General features: G+C 41.7%; 1 protein-coding gene across 1 annotated transcript; it reads right to left on the bottom strand.

The window, feature by feature from the left end:
- Window positions 1-11,470: 11,470 nt before the first annotated feature.
- On the bottom strand, window positions 11,471-18,410 carry rhoub (ras homolog family member Ub). The gene is made up of 4 exons (XM_070905344.1): window positions 18,071-18,410; window positions 16,110-16,168; window positions 13,159-13,672; window positions 11,471-11,769 (listed from the first exon to the last, which is right to left on the bottom strand). Exons 1-3 carry the CDS (start codon window positions 18,285-18,287, stop codon window positions 13,217-13,219), a joined length of 732 nt encoding a protein of 243 aa, XP_070761445.1. The 5' UTR covers window positions 18,288-18,410; the 3' UTR covers window positions 11,471-11,769; window positions 13,159-13,216.
- Between the last annotated feature and the right edge of the window lie 1,767 nt (window positions 18,411-20,177).

Raw genomic sequence — 20,177 nt, 5'->3', positions numbered from 1 at the left:
GGCTGCCGCAAGGAGGTATTCAATCTCTCCCTTTCTCTGTCTCCCCCTCTCTGTCTCAAATCCCACCAGAAATAAAGCCTCACTTTGTCCTCGGAAATGATCCACATTTTTTACAAAAACTTTAAAAACAATAAATACAACTTCTCCTTGAATTTGCATGTCGGCTGTCAGCTGACTCTTTTCCCACAGCAGGCACCGCTTTCCATTCACCCTCTCATTTTTTTCTCACATCACACTCCCTCAATGTCTGCTGTGCTCGGCCTCTCCCTCCCTCTGTCTTTCCCAGACCTCCTGTATCTCATGCTGTCCTTCCTTCCCTCCCTTCTTGTCTCTCTGTGGTTCACTCCCCATCAGCCCAGCGTCCCATATGAGAGATCACACACTCACACATACACACACACACACACCGTTTGATTCCCATGGTGGCCAGCATGTGTCCATTAACAATCATGTGTGCTGTTCAACCTTGACTGAGACAATGAACCTCTGTATACTCACTTCATCAGCCAGAAAAATACACAAGTATTATCAGCAAAATGTTCTTAAAAGTTACAGCATTCATTGTGCAGCAGAATGGGCCCCTGTTAGTGTTATATTATCATGTATTACAGTATTTGATTATTATGCATTAACATCTAAAGGGGCACTTCATTGATTTTACACACAAAGTTCAATTTACACACCACAGAGAGTACTATTCAGCATGTGAAATTAGTTGTATAATATCTGTTTTGGCTCTGGAGGGAGATTTCCAAAGTTTGGAAAATGTCATCAGGGTTATCTCGGCATGGGCTTGAGACTTAAAAATGTTAACAAGTTTTCACTACAAACTGAAGGTGTGGTATTTGAAAGAGGTGGGTGTTTAGGAGGCAGGGAAGGTCTAATGAGGATGCAGCGTATTTGGATCGGATCATACAAGGGACTAAAAATCAGAACTCTGCTGCTTTTCAATCTGTCTCTTGTGAGCAAGTCATGAAAGTACAATACTAAATTGTTGAAGTACTCGTTTAAGCTGCATTTCAATCTTGTAGCTCATCAAAGTGACCATTTTACCAGTTTAATATATTCTGTGAGATAAGTTTAGTTTACTGTATAACAATGCATTGCAGGGATTACAGGTAGAAAAAGTTTTCAACTTGGACGATGTGATTTATTGGCAGCAACAGGCTGAACATTAAAACAATAGACCATCTTTGCATTTACATCAGGGAGAATGTCGCCAATCTTGCACACAGCATCACGTGTGAATTGTTGAATTGTATATAAATTTGTTGGAATGGGCAAACAGTGGAAACATTGTGGGACACAATAACCCAGACCTGGAAAGTAACTCATGAAGCTTTAAGTGCAAACTTAAGCGGGAAGACAGCATCTAGTCTATTTCACCATCACAATGACATGCCTAAGTCTTTATGAAAGAAAACTTCTGCATTCGTGTTGACTTGTGCCTTTCTGGATTGAAGTAGCTATAATTGTCAAATAATATAACGAAGTAAAAAGTAAAATACAAGTACTTAGGGACAGTACTTGTTGTGTTACTTTCCACAACTGAGTTTTCAACTCATCTGAAGGTTCAGATCACATTTTAAATGTGTATGTGTGCACACACTGTCATCTTTGAGGAAGTTTCATAATGAGAACTGTTCCAACAAACTAAACCACTGAACTGGTAATTTTTCATTTACCAGAACAACACATATTACCAAACTGTAGGTACTTAGCCTCAGTGAAATCCTGCAGCGGGTCTTTGTTCTCATTCTTCTGGTGGTGAAAGCAGCTTTGCTGCTGACACACACCAGACGTCATGACCCCGTTTCCAACACGTCCAAACCCTCTCTGTTCTTAACAACTCAGCTCTGCAGACCAACAAAAGAATCAACAGTCCAAACTGAATCAAAATCAATCAAAAGCATCAAAGCCATTTTCTGACTTGAATGGAGAAGCTTGGATGGTGCGTTGACTACCTTTCAGTGGTGCACTCTGAGAAAAGCCTTAGCTAAATACAGAGACAAAAGCAAATGGATGATGATGATTCATTTTGCTCAGTGGCATCACAAAGTGAGTTTGTTCTTATAAACTTTACTGGCTGTGACTGGATACATTCATAATGTCAGGTTGAAGAGGGAAAAGCCAAAGAAGAAGAGGGCACTGAAAAAAATGGAGAACAACAAAGTAACGGTGTGAGTTAAAAAAAGAAGGACCTGGAGAAATGTTACGTCAAGACATTTCTCTGAACACTTTGCAAAGCAAAACTGCCATTCTCACTTCAGTGAATCAACACTGGGTAAACTAGTATATACTATACCCAACTGAAACCACAAATCACACGTCTTGTAACAATTTTTCCACTTTCCACAGTGTCTTAGCTGTCTGAACGCATTTCTCCTGCATGCAAGGAAGCCATTAGTTTCCATTCGTTTCAGTGTCTTATGAAAATCAACTTGCAGTCGCTTGTGGACTGCTGGAGATCAGTAATCCATCACAGTTAACATCACGTCTGTCTGTTGTCAAAGATACGTTATCACTGACTACAGTGCAGAGATTTCACATCAATCATTTTCAACTGCTGAACTATGTAAAGATAACAACACTTTTACCAAAATAAAAAGACACTCTGTGATAGGCTACCTAACTTTTCAAGTAACATATGAAAATTAATGGTTACCAATGGCTGCCTGAAAGGTAAGAGAAACATGTTTAGGACGCTTAAACACAACAAACATAATCAGTTAGATGATCAGCAGTGATTTAGAGTATATATAATTGATGATAAATAAACTACAACATGATATAAACACAGATTGCTCTTTCAAAATGTATCTGAACCTCTTACATCTTGTTGTCAGGTCTTGCCTTCACCCTGCCAGACTCAGATCAGGTTGGTCCAGACACTTAGTCTGGACAGTGTCTGGGGTCAAGGCCCTCCTGCAGAGCTCCTCTCATAGGTCACATCCTGTCCAAAGGGGGAGAAAGAGGGGGCTCCTCTTACCGTGGGAGGTGGGAATCTGGAGGTCAGAGGTCAGGGCTGCTTTCTCAGGTTTCAAAGCTTGCTGGGGGCTGAGGTCGCAGGGTCACGGAGGGTAGTTTGGCTCTAGTTAGGGCCGCTGTGTCTTTGTGGATCACAGTAATGGCTTCCGAAATTAAGCACTAAAAATGGAAGCATTTATATCCTCTGGTGAAAGCGGGGGACAGTGATGATCGTCGGGGTAACTGCTGTTCCGGCCAATCGTGATCTGTCTTGGGGTGCTCGTTACCTGCTGTGCGGTGGAGCACGCGCTGCAACAGTGATTTTAGTGTGTATTGTTATTGTTACTGTGGGATTACTGAGCAATCAATCATTGAGGTCAGCTCTGCTTTAGACTTCAGTGGACAAACACAGTCTCAGTGTGAGCTCACTGTCTGGAATAAAAGACTACGAGGTCGGACAGATTCAGGAGTGTGTGCATGTGTGTGTGTTGGTGGTTTTGGAGGGTGGATTGGTAAACCTTTGTATTTTATAAAAGAGTGTGACTAGGAGGTATAGGACAACAGAGAGTGACTAAGAAGTATATTAGGATGAAAAAAAGGAGAAAAAACGGACGAGTGTGTTGCGAAAAATGTGAAAAATATATGAAAACGATTTGTGAGCAGACCCTGAAACTTGAAGAAACTTGGAGGTGGAGAGTGAACAAAAAATATATGAAAGAGAAGGGAGTGGGAGGGCAGAGAGAGGAGAAGGTAAAGGTCATTCTGCTGGCCAGGGCCTGAAGAATAAGTCATTGTTTTTCGTTTTCGATTGGGGAAAGAGAATGCAGATATTCAGAAGTGGGATAAAGGGCAACTCTAGAATGAGAGCGGGGTGGGGGGTGGAAATGGGAGTGAGTGTGGGTGTGGAAGAAACAAAAGAAGACAAGAGAAAGACTGCCAAGAGGAGGAAGATAAAGAGGGCGAGACAGTGCAGAAGAGCACAAATCAAAGAACCTGCAACAAAATGTATAAAAAAAGAAAAAGCAGGGAAGAAGAAAAAGTACGTCAGAAGTACAAGTTGAACCCTGTTGTTTTCCATTGAGCTGTAAAATTGCTCCACTGTACAGGAACAAAGAAGTGGAGCGCTTCTGCAGGTGTTATCTCAGTTACCGATAAAGAGCTTTCATGCACAGCGTGGCGTGAGGCGAGGAGCTGAGCCTCATAGGGAGAGAGGGACACGCTCACATAACTGGCCCGTAACTGCCAACAGCTGGCTTGGTCTTGGCTTGCAGCATTAAAGCCTCTATGGGTCCAGATCCAGATTTCATGTGTCCATCAGTAAGTACATTAGAGCGGAGAGGAGAACAGAGAGTCTCTGGCAATGAGAGGTACTGTTTCCTGTCAAGATGCATCTCCTCAGTCTGAGCAGGAGAGCATATGTGTTGATCAAGTGCCAAGAACTGAAAAAGAGACCACAGTCACTTTAATACGCTGATCCACGTATTCATTTCAAACAGTTTGAAATGAGTGATGAGGCAATGTAACACTTCCCAGCTTCAGGCACTGACCGGTTATCAAAATGTATTAGCATGAGGTAAACTGTATATCTTCAATGCGTCTGGGGGAAAGAAAAATGATTCCATTAAACCTGCAAAAGTGTTTCCACTAGATACAAAATTTCAACTACAAACATTCCCAAAAAGTAATTTGCCCTGAGAAATTGTTACAAATCACTGACGCACAAAAAGAAGTGTCTTCTGATCTGACACAGCTATGGTCAAGGTTTGGTAAGATTTAGGAAACCTTGTGGTTTGAGTTAAAATGACTACTGACTTAAGAGTAAAGGACCTTCGTCGTCATGGTTAAAACAAGAGTCTTCAGCCATGTGGCAGCTCTGTGAGGCTGTGCTATGAGCTAAATGCTCATGTCAGCATGCTAACATGCTCACAATGACAATGCTAACACGCTGATGATGAGCAATAATGTTTATCTTTTTCACCATCTTTAGGATGTTAGCATGCTAATCAGCTCTAAACACAAAGTACAGCTGAGGCTGATGGCAATGTCATTAGTTTTGCAGATATTTGGTCATTAAGTTTGTACCTAATATCATGGCAATCCGTCAGATAGTTGTTGAGACATTTAACTCAAAACCACAACAGTCAACGTTATGGTGGCGCTAGAGGAGACGTCAGGGGATCACCAAAGTCATTAGGCTTCATCCTCTGGGGACTGTGAACATCTGTACAAACTGTCATGACAATCCATCTGATTGAGATATTTCAGTCTGGACCAAAGACAGACAGACTGACCAACATTGCCCACTCACGCCTTGTCGCCAGCATGACTAAAAATACCGACTTGGTGAAGGTAAGGGAACAATAGTGGTCATGGTTAAAAATACAAACAATGTCGATTGTTCTCCCATGGTCTCCTGTGTCAAATACAGACATTTTGTTGACCCATCCTTCAACCTGACCTCCTCCCTCTGCGGACTTTGTTGCTCCATAACAATGTCACACTATTTCCTCCTTTGCTCCAGATGGACAAAGTCTGATTCCTACAGCCACTAGGTGGCTTTGTCATTTGAACACATTTGCGGAAACGACTGATGCTGTCCTTTTTTCTTGGAAGGACACTGTCAACATTTCTCTTTAGAATTGATGACCACAAACTCGATCAATCTTACATGTGTGGAACAAAATGATCTATGTTTACTTTCGCAACAAGGAACACTTTGGTCCATCGGTCCTGCTGAGCTGGTCAGGCCACTAATGAGTCACAGGGGAGGGTAAATAATCAGCTTCCACCTCTGACATTATCAGTGACCACTAAACCTGCGGACTGACTTCATTGGCATTTGTTTACTCTGAGAATAAAATTGCACTTTTGTTGATAATGTCAATTTGGCACGGATGTTTGGAAACACTCAGTCAGAGTGTGTGATCAATGTTAAAACCAGTGAGTCACTCGTACTTTATCTGAGGTGTCTTTGTCCTGTGTAAATCAAACCGAAGGCTATTGGATTTGCAGTCCAAACAGTGGGAAACCACAGGACGACATCAAGGCCAGGGAAAACAGGGCATAAATGTGTGTGTATGCATATGGATACAAGAACACACACACACTCCCTGTACCCTTATCTGTCCCATATGAGAGATCAAAGCACCGCAGGCTGTCAGCAATCAAACAGAGAATGAGGGAACGCCAACAAAATAAACTGATAAAGAGAGAGCAAGTGATAGAAGCAACAGAAAGAAGAAGAAGAAGAGATTCAACAAGAGCAAAAGAGAGAGAGAGAGACTGGAGAAAATATTCACATATGTCCCAGAGTAAATGAGGTCACTACACCCATGAGCCGTTTCTACACAGAGAACAATGCATGTCTCTGGAGGCCAATCAGATAACATCAGCCAAGTGGGCTGCAGCTGTGAGCCAATCACAATCTCTGTTAGTGACATCAGACGTACAGTTGGATTCAAACCAGGGAATATGATCTACTGGGGAAAGAGAAAAAAAACCTTAAAAAGGTGGTTCTTCTTGGTAATCAAAACCTTATTGAATTAGACCCTAAAGTCTTCACTCGTGCTCCAGTTTCATCAGCAATATCACTTTCTAGAGTCAGGGAAGGACTACTTTTCATGCCCCAGATACAATTTGGCACTAAACACCGAAACCAAGTACAGTGCAGGCAACTTGAGACGCTCTGCAAACAGCAGATGCTCTCCTTATCATGAAGCTCGCAGCATCTGGTTTGTGTCTGAACACCAGAGAATATAAATCCAAAAATGTTTACAGCTGAACCTTAGAGCGGCAACATGTGAAAGTCTGACATAATTCAAGTCAATTATTAACTGCAATCTTCAATGGAGAGAAGTTTCTATTGTGCAGCAGACCTGCAGATAAGGAGCAGATATGGAGCCACGTCTGTCAACTCATTATACCTGAAACAGTTCATTATCTTTTCAGCTGTGTGCTCAACCATAAACAGAGTGAAATTACACAACCTTCCTCTGTGTTTACCTCTTTAAAACCAATACATTGCAAAGGCCACACATGACAAGCACATGCAGGTGTGTGTGTGTGTGTGTGTCTGTTTGTGAATGAAGCAACAAAGTGTATGAACCGCTGGCAATTAGAAGTTTATCTAATGCTCTACATTCACAATTTGAGCAATCACTATGAAGACAGAGAAATCTTTTCAAAACAATACCTATATTTTTATAGGTAGATTCTTTTCTAATTTTGAATGCAAACTATGCTAATAAATCAGCCAGTCAAATCTAAACTTCTAAACACATAACTTGTGTAAAGGCTTTTCTGATGAACACAAGTCCAGTAGAACAGATGTATGAGCCCAGAAGCAAGACCTCTTCCTTTATCCTTTCTCCTCTGAGACATGAATATCTCTATCAAATTTAATGGCAATTTCAGTGTGGATTGCAATGCCACTAGCTTTGCTGAAAATAAGAATAAGAATTGAATATAAAAGCATACAGAAAGACCAAAACACAAGCAAGGCTCCAGGAAAGAAAGAGGAGTCGGAGGCTGGAGTGAAACAAGGACAAATAACTATGTCAGGTTGACAAATGGCTAAATTGCTTTACAGAGGCTTTGTTTTTGCAGTGAGCTATCGTAGTTTATAGTTACTTTTATAGTTATCCTCAAAATGTGAATGAACCTACAGGCTACAGCTGAAGGACCTGTACATAAATACACTGTACGTGTGCAAGTGCAAAGATACCAAAATGTTCACGTCCAAACAGTTTGCCTGAAGAAAAGACACATGTTCCACAAACCGCAGGACAGATGTTCTGGAGGCAGTGATGGGCCTCTTTATAGCAAAACACTGAGCTGTTCAAAGAGGCCCTGCTGACCCCGGGACAGAGCGACTCAATTAGCTTCCCATAATGAGACCACACTGTGGGGGGTGTTTATATAAGCTTATTAAAACATAATCCCGCTAGCAACGTCATACTGTAGCATGCCAGACAGACCGCTCCTGCAACCACAGTGTAAGCTAACAGCAGGTTGGTGGCTTTATTCAGAGAAGACTCTGACAAAATATTTTTATTCATTAATATATAAATCAACTTCAATTTCAGCAGATTCTGTCTTTTTTTGGGATGAAACAAAACTTCATCTGTCTCTCTCCAGTAATCTCTGTTCACTTTACAGTCTTTTTCTAAAAGACTCTATTCACTTTATATTAATTATTCACTTTTTCTCAATTAAAATTTTTTCTGGGCCTTTTACTCAGAACAACACAGGTTTAGATGTTCCCCACAACTGTCGCAGTACAACACAGGTGGTGAGGACAGTGCAGTGCTATAGCACTACAGTAAACCTGTAGTAGTAACAGACTGCCGTCACACAAGACCACCAACAAACATGAAAAAAGAAGGAATACTGGACACACTAGACGTATTATTGTCTGGCATTGAGTTCCAAGTGTTTAAAAATCTACAAAGTGCCCAGAAATAAAACGTGTGTTTGAATGAACTTTTTGGTGTCTCTCTGTCAGATGTCTGCTCATAAAAAACGTCTACATCAGGAGTTTTCACTTCAGACAGAATCGAGTGATTTCATCACTCCTACTATCATACTTTTTAAAACTTTTTGGGGGGGGAAATCATGATCTAATTTTTGGGACTACAGTTCCCCTAATAAACAGGAAGTGTAACGTTGCCATGGGGTCAGTGAGTTTAATGTTTGCTATAACTCAAACCCCATTTGTCTTTTTTTTCCACTAGCTCATATTTGTTTATATTTTGACAAATTGGCACCATTAAGAGTATGACGAGTTAGCCATTAGCAGTTCCTGTTCACAATGTACCCATGGATGTGATTCATTTATATATTTTACACATATATAAAATATAATCATATGATTATTTACTTGATAATGTCTTTTTTTTTCATTAAATGTTATTTAATGTTATACATTTTGGGGTCCCATACATTTCAAGCACATTGAACCCTTTACACCATTCCCACCTTAGTAAACCTGTGTGTCACAGTCATATAGAGACCCAGCACTTAACACTTATAGTCCTGTGAACATATGAGAACATGAGAACAAGTCACTGAAGACTGAGGTCTTAAATATTCTTTGAAAGCAGATTTCTGTCAAGAATAATGAACTATTCTCAATCTTTGGATAAGTCTATGTGTGGGTGTCTTTTAATCAGGTCCCCAGACATATTGCATCACATTACAAGAGCTTGGGCAACAGTTAATCCTAAAGACAATGTACAAAGTGGACCACAGTCTGCTGGTTGGATCCTTTCCCACCCCACAGACCTGATCGACATAGTTAATGTCCCTCAGTAATCCCGCCCCATGGGCTGAGCTCCAGTCATTATGCTGGCGGTTATCTGAGGGGTGCTGGAGAAATCCTTCACCAACTTTAAGACATCAAAACTGATTACAGAGCTGCTCTTTCATGTGGAGTCAGAGTTCAGTTGTTACCTAAATGATTCTCAGAAGTTACGTAAGGAAGTGGGTTTACAGGACTGAAGAGTTCAACGACAGCTGAAGCAGGCTAAAGCTGACTGGGCCACCCATTTCACACCATATCTCTCCCAACATTAATTTAAAAGGGATCTAACAGTTTCCATCCACGGAAAGTAGATACCAGAAACTTCAGTACATTTATGGGAATTTGGGAGGTTTATGACATGAAGAAGAGTTTCCATTCTACGATTACACACATATTACACATGCTGGTTTTATTTTAGGCTGATATCTTAAAGGAATAGTTCAACATTTCCAGCTCTAGAAGAGAAAGTAACTGAGCATCTATTGGTCTGAACTCAATATCTGCCACGGAGGGAGCCATCTGATTGAGCCACAAAGATCATTTAAATGTTGCTTTTTCCTCCATGAACCTGTGACCATGAAATGGCTTCAGTGCATATAGTTAAGTTACCACTGAATGATAATATTTTGTCAGCTCCTCATGAGTTTCATAGTCTTCAAGGGTTTAGTGATTTTGGCTCACTGACATATTTTACGTTTACATATGGTTGCACAAACACCCCCACATATGTTTGCTTAACTCTGAGCTCTGTTGTTTTTTCTCTCTTGTGAGTATTTATTCACTTTTCTACCTCAGGGACAGTTTTGTGTTTGGATTAAGCAGAGAAGTCTAAATCAGTGGAGACACATTTGCACATGGACAGCTCAAGATTCCTACCACAGACAATAACCTGTACTTCCAGCAGACAGGTAGGTATTACAGTCAAACACACAAGCCACAGTGCTAAATCACAGGACGTTTCACAAGATGGCGGTCTTGCTAGGACACAACAATGGGGTTTCCTGCTAAAATATCGGTGGAAAATAGAGCCATCTTGACTGTCATAATTAGACCACTTGGCTCCACTTCTACCTTAGTTTTACCCTCGCTGAGGCCGGAACATACTCATCTGCAGTCTGCCAGACGACACAAACTCTCTTTTAGCTGTCTACCCTATCATTAGCGCTTCTAAACAAGTACAAGATACCCAGCTAACTGTCATTCTCTGCCCATTGTTGTATACTGTGGTGTAGACACGTAGCTATGAATAGGAGGAAAAGCCTATTTCAGGCAATTATAATCATCTGATCCTGCATAGTTAGAAGTCTTGGTGCCGCCAAAACCTCTGAGGCTAAATCTTTGAAGTCACATTTAACTCTTTTCCAACTTTGTAAAAAAGTCTTGAGTCAATTTTAGAGACTGGCTGTGTCTCAAAGAGTTCACTTATTCACTATTCATATATAGGAAATTCTATATGTAGTGAATCACATGCCAATAGTATCAGTTCATTTCTCATCCAGCTGATGTCAGTGTACATTTACCTTTTTTTTCTGTCTTAGCAATGCATGATGGTAGTTAGCTCATGGTTAGTGACCATCAATTCTACACTACTTTTTACATTGCATTATGGGGTCATTTGAGTCAACTATATAGGGTATGATAATTCTTAATAGACATTCAGCCAACAAAAAATAGCTAGCATCCTATAAAGCAGACTATATAGGGAATATTGTATCTTTAACGAGGCCCACAATGGAAATAGGTCTTGGCTATCCTTGACATCTTTGTAGTTGTGTGAGATTTTATGTACTCTTTCTCATAATGTCAAATCATGAATGATTTTGGACACAACCCCCAGTCTACTAATAGTGCATTTTTATTCACGAAGTTCAATGTGTTTTTCCACTTAAGGCATGTTAAAGTTTTGTAAGGCTGCAGGTACACTTTTGGCAATAGCCCACTAACCTACATTTTGGTGGGTATTTAGACCAGGCCTCTCTTTCTTTATGGCAATTTTCTGTATTGCAAATGATTTACCAAAGCACATACAAAACATATGAGATCTGTCACAAACACCTGTTCATACTCTAATAACCTTTGACCTCAGAAAGCAAGTGTGTAACAAACATTCCTCCACTGTTACCATCACATAAGTTTCTCTACAGTAACAGTGTGACAGTCGAGATAACATATCTCCATGGACGAGCCAACGATGAAAACAGGTTAAATATTTCACATTTTATTTTGTTCCGCTCATACAGCTCAACAAACTGCTCTCATGCCAAAAAATCTGACACCAACTGAAACACTCATACTGTTAAGTACCATTAAGAGTTGGACAGCACTGGGTCACTCATATATGTACACACAGATTTATCCTGATGACATTACAAACATCATAAATGATTACTATGTAACATACATAATGACAAACAACATTTCATACATCTGCTCTGTGTCGCTGTTGATCAGTTATTGGCCCAGTAGGAACAGATAAATAGACGGAGCTGAATGACAGGCTTCTGAAAAATAAGAAGCAAACATAGAATCAGTCTCTTTGGTGATTTCACCTCATTTACTGTATAATTTCAAAAGACGGATAATGATCTGTTTAAGGCCCTGACTACAATGACAAAGAAAGACCCTGTGATCATCCAAAGCAGTGGGTAGTGCAGGGAACATGCAGATGAGCCACTTCTGCCACTCAAGCACCGCCAGTGCATTTACCTGCTCTATATCTCATTCACACCACTGGTCCGAAGGCCATTGCATGGCAAGACTTCAGTGATGTGTTTTTCAACTGTGTGTGATAAGTGCAATGTACAGTGGCACCACCTAACTTATTGCTGCAACCTTGTAACAGTAAAGTCGTGAAAAACTGGCTTTCTTCTTTCAACACTTCAGGTGAAGCTTTTCAATCAACTGAATCTTCTAAACGTACGGCAGGCATGTGTTATCCAGTTTAAGTTGGGTAATCAGCATCAATAGGCAATCGGTTTACTCTGTTAATGTTGTGTGGCATCAGTACTGTGAGGAGCTTACAGACCTCTAACTGAGAGGTCGACTAACAGCGTGACAGCTGTATCAACACTTCAAAATGTGGCACAGACACAAGCTGATGTAGAGTAATCCCTACGCAAGCTTGCAGTTACACAGCACTGAAATGGCTGGACTACAAACCGCAGCTCCACATCCCCAAGATCTCCTAGATTTAAAAATAATTGATACTCATTTACATTTGATTGTAACCCGAAAGAGAATGAGTTGAAATACATTTGATCGGTTGCACATCTGACTCTTAACAAGTTGTCGCTAGAGTTGTGGGTGCTTCTGGTTTCGGAAACAAGGTGCACGACTGGCTTTGACTTTCAACAGTAGAATTATTGCATCTTTGATTGGGGATTTAAAGCACGTTAACTTCATGTTCTGATTTCAGTGAAATAAAAAGGAACTATCAGAAGTGTTGGGGCTCTGAATTACAGTGTAGAACACATAAAATAATATACTTTGTTTAAGAAGGGCATCAAATCAGACACATAGGAGGAGTATACTTTTAGTACTAACATCACCGTCTGAACACCTCCCCTCCGAGGAGCTCACATTTCCTTTGGACGCGTCCAGTATGATATGCAGTCCATGTGCCAAAAACCTTTATTAGCTCCATAATTTTTGGTTGAATGCTGGTCACAGTCATATTTAACAGTTCAGACTGGCTCTGAGGAGCAGACAGTGGTTACAGCCTTGTGCTGTCTGTCTTTTAGGCATCAACAAAGGGATCTTTTCTGGTCAAACTGAAAATATCCCAAACCTGGCACACTCTGGCTCTGTTGAACTATTGCTCTGCTGATTTAAAGTCATTCTGGCCACCACATCTGGGGTCGTGTCCAGGTGGACGTAAAAATAGTCCTTACATCCAACTCAGTCCCCACCAATAAGTCAGCAGTCACAGGGAAATGGTCTCCTCCTGTCCTACTGGACGCACACATACTTCTTCCACCAGGACTTGGAGAGCATCTTCATCTTATCGGCTGTGCTACGGACCTTCCTCTCCCGCCTTGCTCTCCTGTCAGAGTGCCGCAGACCCACAGCGATGGCCGCATCAAACACCTCCTTCAGATTCTTCTGTGTCAGCGCCGAGCACTCAACGTACGTCACTGCCCCAATTTTTTCCGACAGCGCTCTGGCGTCCTCCTCCAGCACCGGCCTCTCCCTCCGCCTCGCCAGCTCGATCAGCACTTTGACATCCTGCCGCAGGTCGCACTGCGTACCTACGAGGAGGATGGGCGTGAGGGGGCAGCGGCGGCGGATTTCGGGGACCCACTTCTCCCAGACATTTTGAAAGGAGGCGGGGCTGACCACGCTGAAGCAGAGCAGCAAGGCATCAGTCCGGCTGTAGCAGAAGTGGCGGAGTTTGTCGAACTCATCCTGATGGAGACAGAAACAGATACTTAGCAATGTGGTGATGTCCGTGATTTATACATATCAAGCAAATGTATCTTAACATTTTCCATTTTAGCTCTAAATCTTTACGTTGTGATGAATTATTTCCCTTCACTTCCTGACTGACCACACACACTAATGCACTTTCAGTAAGTGCTCCATCAAACGAGTCAACACAGCCAAGTGCTATCACATGACAGGAAGGGGAATTGTGCCAATGACCATTCAATAAGAAACAGTCTAAATAGTGTTTATATTGTGCTGATGTACAGTACACATAAGCCCTGCCCATTCATTTATATCATCTACAGTAAATCTCTTATATTAACACTTTGGAGCCACACAGCTTTGACTAACAAGGGCCTCCCACATCCTTGAGTACACAGATTAAGGTTGGCAGAAACTCTCCTTCTTTCTCTTAACCCTCTCCTTTCCAGCACACTTCTCCTAATCCCTCTTTGCCTAAACAATGCTTTCGTGCCGGCCCCTTCTGATCTTCTACAGAAACAATCAGTAACTTAAACACGTGGATTTGAAGCTCAACAAACGGAGTGGACACTTATCAGCATGCGAGTTTCCCACACAAGCTTTGGCTGTGCTTTTGCGATCTGATGACGTAGGCCCATCTGCGGAGCATACAGACATATCAACGTCTCTGAGTAAGGAGCAACTTTGTTTATCAGCTTTGGCGGCAGCTGTTATCATTTTTCCTCCAGAAAGTTTCTGTCTTTCTGTCTCGGCTCTCTCTGTCATCTCTTTTATTTTGGCACACCCCAACCTGTTTCTGGCACAAGCTCCCCTCTTATGAAATTGCATAAGTACAGTAAGTGTTTGCCGACTTTTATCTGCCCATATTTGCCCAAGCTTGTCTGCGTGTGTGCGTGTGTGTGCATATGTGTGCAGTTTTAACACTGTGTGCAGCCTGCAACACGCTGTGAGGGTTTACATGTATTAGGGGCTTGTTCAAATGCCTCGCTCCACTTTACAGACAAGTTGTCTTTGATTCTGTGTAGAACTGGCAGTGCCCCCGCAGCGTTTGTGAATGTCAAATATGCTGCTCCCAGGGCAGGGTTCTTTTGAGTTGGATTATGAAACAACCACACATGCCTCGGAGATATAAAAACACTCTTTCACAACCTGTTTCTTCACAAGATTGCCCTACAGTACCAACATAATGAGCCAGTAATGTTTGCCTGGCAAGCTCCCTGTAACATTGTGTCCTTAACAGCAGAGAGAAATCACATTTTTTGCGTCATCACCTTAATTCTAACCTATGAGCTTTTCCCTCTCCTTCAGCACCCTGTCACTACCTATCCTATGCAGGAGTGTTATTCTCTTTCCAGATGAAGATTGACAGCAGAGCCCAGGAATCTGGCCATTTCTATACAGATGAGCTACCTGCAACAGCAGGCAAGAGGCCCATACTAAGAATGAAAAGAAAAGGCAACATGGGCGCACCACGAAGACAGTACGTCTGTTACTAATGAATATTCTTACCATAAATTCATCAATCAATCAATTATTTGTTCAATCTTTTAAAGATCCAGAAATTCTGAAAATGACCCTCAAAAAGTCGAGGTGTTGTGCTCATATGTCTGATTTTATCAGACCAGCAGTCCCACATTTAAAGGTGTTTGATTTACAACGATAGAAAAACAAGAAAAAGCAACAAATTCTCACATGTGAGAAGCTGGAAAGGGTGAATGTTTGGCATTTATGCTTAATAAATGGCATGAAAGATTCATAAATGGTAATGTAACAAGAAACAGCCATGCTAGCAGCTCTGTGAGGCTGTACTCAGCCCACAGCTGTGTTTTGAGCTAATGGCTAACATCAGCATGCTAACATACTCACAATGGTGATGCTGACATGCTGATGTGTACCATGTTCACAATCATATTTTAGTGTGTTAGCATGCTAACAGTTGCTAATTAGCACTAAACACAAACTACAGCTGATGCTAATGGGAATGTCAGTAGTTTTGCAGGTACTTGGTCATACAGTATTAATCTATTATTACCTAGTATTAACCCTTTTAAATTCTGACCCAATGGAGCTACGTAAAAGGTTAAGGGATCCACAAAGTTATTACACTTCATCCTGAAGGGAACATTTCATAATAATCCATCCAATAGTCATGGGTTCACCGAAGTCACCAGGCTTCATCCTCTGGGGACCATGAGTGTATGCACAAGATTTCATGGCAATCCACGCAATAGTTGTTGAGATATTTCAGTCAGGACCAGAGTAGTGAACCAACCGACCAACTGACATTGCCACCCATAGAGCTACACCACTAGCAGGGCTAAAATGTGACTTTCATGTGAAGCAAAGGGTCGCGAGGCATGCAGGGCATACATTGTGATCCAGATAAGGTGCCAAATGGTGATGCAATATGTGTTTGTGTGTGAACAAAACTCACCTGTCCTGCAGTGTCACACAACTGTAGTCTAACCGGGTTTCCATCCACCTGAACCACAGCTGTGGACACAGAAACAGAGAGACAGAGAAAATAAGTCACAGCTGCCAACTAGACTGTAAAGCCTATAAAGCCCCCACCTGACACACACACACACACACACACACATTACCACCAGAATATTCAGTGGAATAAACAAAAGCCTGCCAGTTGAAAACACAAAGACCCCCTGCTCAGCTCTTCCAGCTCACAGACGGCCTGCTCTGTCTCGCCCACCCACTCAGCCATTTACTGTTGAGACCACAACACTTTACTGTCGCTCGGACCACTCTGTGAGCTTTGTTCTCGGCTGTGTTTTGACAGAGGCCATTCCAAGGTTGTCTAATAGGGGGGTAAAAACAGAGCAGATTATGTTTGCTCAGTGACTCTCTTCCAATAGGCCTCATTTCCAGATTGGAAAAGTGGATGAGTCATCTTGCAGCGAGTTTCATTACAGGGCCATTTATTCTTTTCAGAGGAGTGAGCACAATGCGGAGCAGCAGGCACATGGAAACATTTATAATGCGCCTGGAGTGTGTGGTCGGTCATACCACCTGATCAAAGAGTTTGATGGAACTATTCAAGTAGTGGGACAGGCATCATGGCACCCCTGCTTTCACAAAAGCAAGGAGAAAGAGCGGGAGAAAGAAAGGAAAGTGCGAGAGCTGCCATTGTGTAATAATTTCCTAATCCCTGACATATGATACCCCTTTGATTTTCTGGACCAGAACTCCCTCTTATCGTCCCCTCTCCCAGCGTCCTCCTCAGCCACCTGTGGCATTGCGTAACTGCTCAGAAGTCAGCTTTTCAAGAGGACGCTCTGATTCTGGGCACCGAGAAATGACATCACCATTAAGGGCCCCAACTGCACAATCACTCTCTGTCAGGCCGAGGCGAAAGACAATCTCTGCCTCTGAGCCACTGCAACAGATGTGCCCATTCCAGTATAGAGGAGAGGGCTCGCGGGTCAAGGCCGACAACAATAGGCAGAGTTGTGCAATCCAAAACCCCTGAACCGGAGACGCTCTCTGCTCTGTATGGGAGGGTTGAGCCAGCGCTCGGCTGAGGGCGGTGTGTGTTCTCACTGAGGGTTTTATGTGACTTGTGTTGGCCAAGTTGTTAGTTTAACTGCTCATCAGCGTAATGTCAGAAAATGTACTAAGATTAATAATAAAACTATTAAGTCGTATTCATTCCTTAATTCTAAATAAGCATACAAATGTGGTAATGTGTGTATTTATACTATCAGTTTATACTCAGTGACAATAACAGCTCCTAGTCGAATATAGACAGTCAGGTTTTCAGAGTTTCTCAAGAAAAGTCTGAAGATGTGATCATGAAGCAATAAAGGTGATCAACATTTTCATGCCACCACAGATCAGTTTCAAAACAAAGTTTCCCCTTTGTGTTCTCTCCTCTTATTTTGCAGTAAACAAAGCCTGCTGGGACTAGAACAGACAGTTTGGAAAGTGGAACCATGCCAAAATGGAAACCGTGCTACATCAGGGAGGAGAGCTCATGTGCATTTAAACACTGATGGAAAACAGATAATAGGAAACACAACCACCATCTATCATAACAGTGGAATAACAGGGGGGGATGGCAGAATGGGCATGGTGCTCTCAAAACATGAAGAAGAGTTGAAGAAGAGTTCAGTGGAAGTTTGTGAGATAGTCAGGCAGGTAGACACAACTTTTAATTCAACAGAATTTACCCCAATTTGATCCCAGACTCCAATCTCAATAGCGGACTTGCACAGTTATACAATTATATATTTTCTTTGCGAATCTAGAGAGGTGTGTGAGAACCCCTGATCTAGAAAAATGAGGGGTGATCTTCCTTGTATATATTATTATTTCACTCTTTTGGACTATTAAGGCATTAAGTAAATTGTAAAGAATCTAAACCATCTTTCTTTTGCTTACCTGAGAAGTCATCAAATGCAGTCGGGACGTATTTGGTTGGGTAGCCATTCGTTGTGTAGCTGACCACCAGGCTGGTTTTGCCCACCGCTCCGTCGCCGAGAAGGATGCACTTCAGCAGCCGCTCCTGCGCCTGCCCCGGCCGGGCGGGTATGGGATTGTGCGGGGGCACCGGAGGGGCCATGGTGCGTCCGTAATCCATGGTGACCGGAGGCGACATTCACTGAGCCAGCACTTCACCGCGCTCTCCTCGACGTGCAGATGAAGGACCCACCATGAGAAAACAGATTCCTTCTTTACTACAACTTTTCCAAGCGCTTATGCTTGTGCGTAAAATCGCTCCTCTTGCCCTGCGCGCTGCCAAATCCACTGTGACAGCTCACCATCAGGACTACAGACTGGGACTCCGCAGTTTACAATGCGAGGGCGGGTCTAAAGCATTTTATCTTCACATTGATTTGACTAATCCCACCCACTTCACCTCCCAGCAGCGGAGGGCCGGACAGACTCAGGTTGAAGAAGTCTGTATCACAAAAAGTTGATTCTTTTTGAAAATATAAAGCATCAAGAAGATTACTTTTCATTCATTTCCATTCCTTCAATCATGTAATCTACTACACAACCAACTGTGTCATTTTCTAGGGTCAACTAACTGTGAAGTTGCCATGTGAGTTTGACCCTGTGCAGGCAAGTCCAGACTTGTCCTCACCGGTGAGAAGAGGACAACCTTGATGTCCATTTTAAACACGACACATTAAGTACTGAAATTTCAAACCCACTCAGACCTCTTGACCTACTTTAATTTGTAGCCAGCTGAGCCTAGAAGGACCGGCAAGTGGCCACAGGCTGTAGCTGCTGGAGAATGTACAACACAAGACCAAAATATAGAGCAATCAGGGGATATTTGTGTTTCCCTCTGATTGGGGAGTTTTTCAAACTGGCTGAGGTTTCCTGGTCCCATCCTGTCAGACGCACTTGTAAAGATGTGATGGAAGTCACGTCTTGACTTTTGTCGCCTCCTTGTGGTTCGTTGCAAGAACAAAAAGAAACAGACATGGATAGTCAAGGAAAGAGGAGCACATCAAGGGTCCTAATTCACATGTAAATGCAAATGGTGGGTGCTTTACTTAAGTAAAAGTACTAATACCTGTAAAAACTGTAAAAAAAATACCCTGTTACAAGTAAAAGTCCTGCCTTTGAAGTGTTACTTATGTAAAAGTACTCAATGCAGAAAAATGTCCCCTGTGACTGTTATACTCTTATATATCATTAGATTATTATTACTCACACATTAACAGCCACACAGCATTTTACTGTTGTAGTTGATTTTTTACTATTTAATATGTCCTATAGTATAATTATTCCCTTATGGATGAATGTCCTGATTATTTTCTTGAGTAATTGATTCGATTGATTGTTTTTGTTTGTTTTGTTTTGTGTGTGTGTGTATATATATATATATTTTTTATTTTTCACTTCAATATTGTAAATGTATATGTTTTTATTTTTTATATCTTATATTTGTACATACTTCTCATTACTAACTCTATGCTACTTTTTCTATTCTTGAATGGGAGCACCTGTAGCTGTAACTTGTGTAATTATCCCCTGAGGATCAAGTGTTTCTGATTGTCCAACCAATAGTCCAAGCCTCTCATACTATGAAAAATAAATTCAAATTATGAATATAAATATCAAATATAAATACAAAATAATTGCAAGGAAAAGCAGTACATCCTCACATTTGAGAAGTTTGAACCATGAAATGAAAAATCCAGATAATTGCCATTCAACTAATCAATAAATCAACTAATTATTTCAGCTCTACTTGTATATATAGTCAGGTAGTCGTTTACTTTATTACAAAGCAGCACATTTTAATGTGCAAAGTAACTAGTAGTATAGTAACTAAAGCAGTCGAAAAAATGACTGAACCCATACTGACATCTCAGGGGGTCCAGGCCGAGAATCCACTGTAGGGGCCCATGTAAGGTACATTTTGTATAAATGTGAGGCCCGTGTTACAACCTATAGGCCCCTTTACCTTTCACGTTGGGAATTCAACAATAACAAGCTATTTATTTGTTATTTCTGTCTCTAACATACTAAA

Source organism: Enoplosus armatus, chromosome 5 (assembly GCF_043641665.1).
Source record: "Enoplosus armatus isolate fEnoArm2 chromosome 5, fEnoArm2.hap1, whole genome shotgun sequence".
NCBI classification, from domain to species: domain Eukaryota; kingdom Metazoa; phylum Chordata; class Actinopteri; order Centrarchiformes; family Enoplosidae; genus Enoplosus; species Enoplosus armatus.
This window is presented reverse-complemented; position numbering and strand designations above follow the sequence as displayed.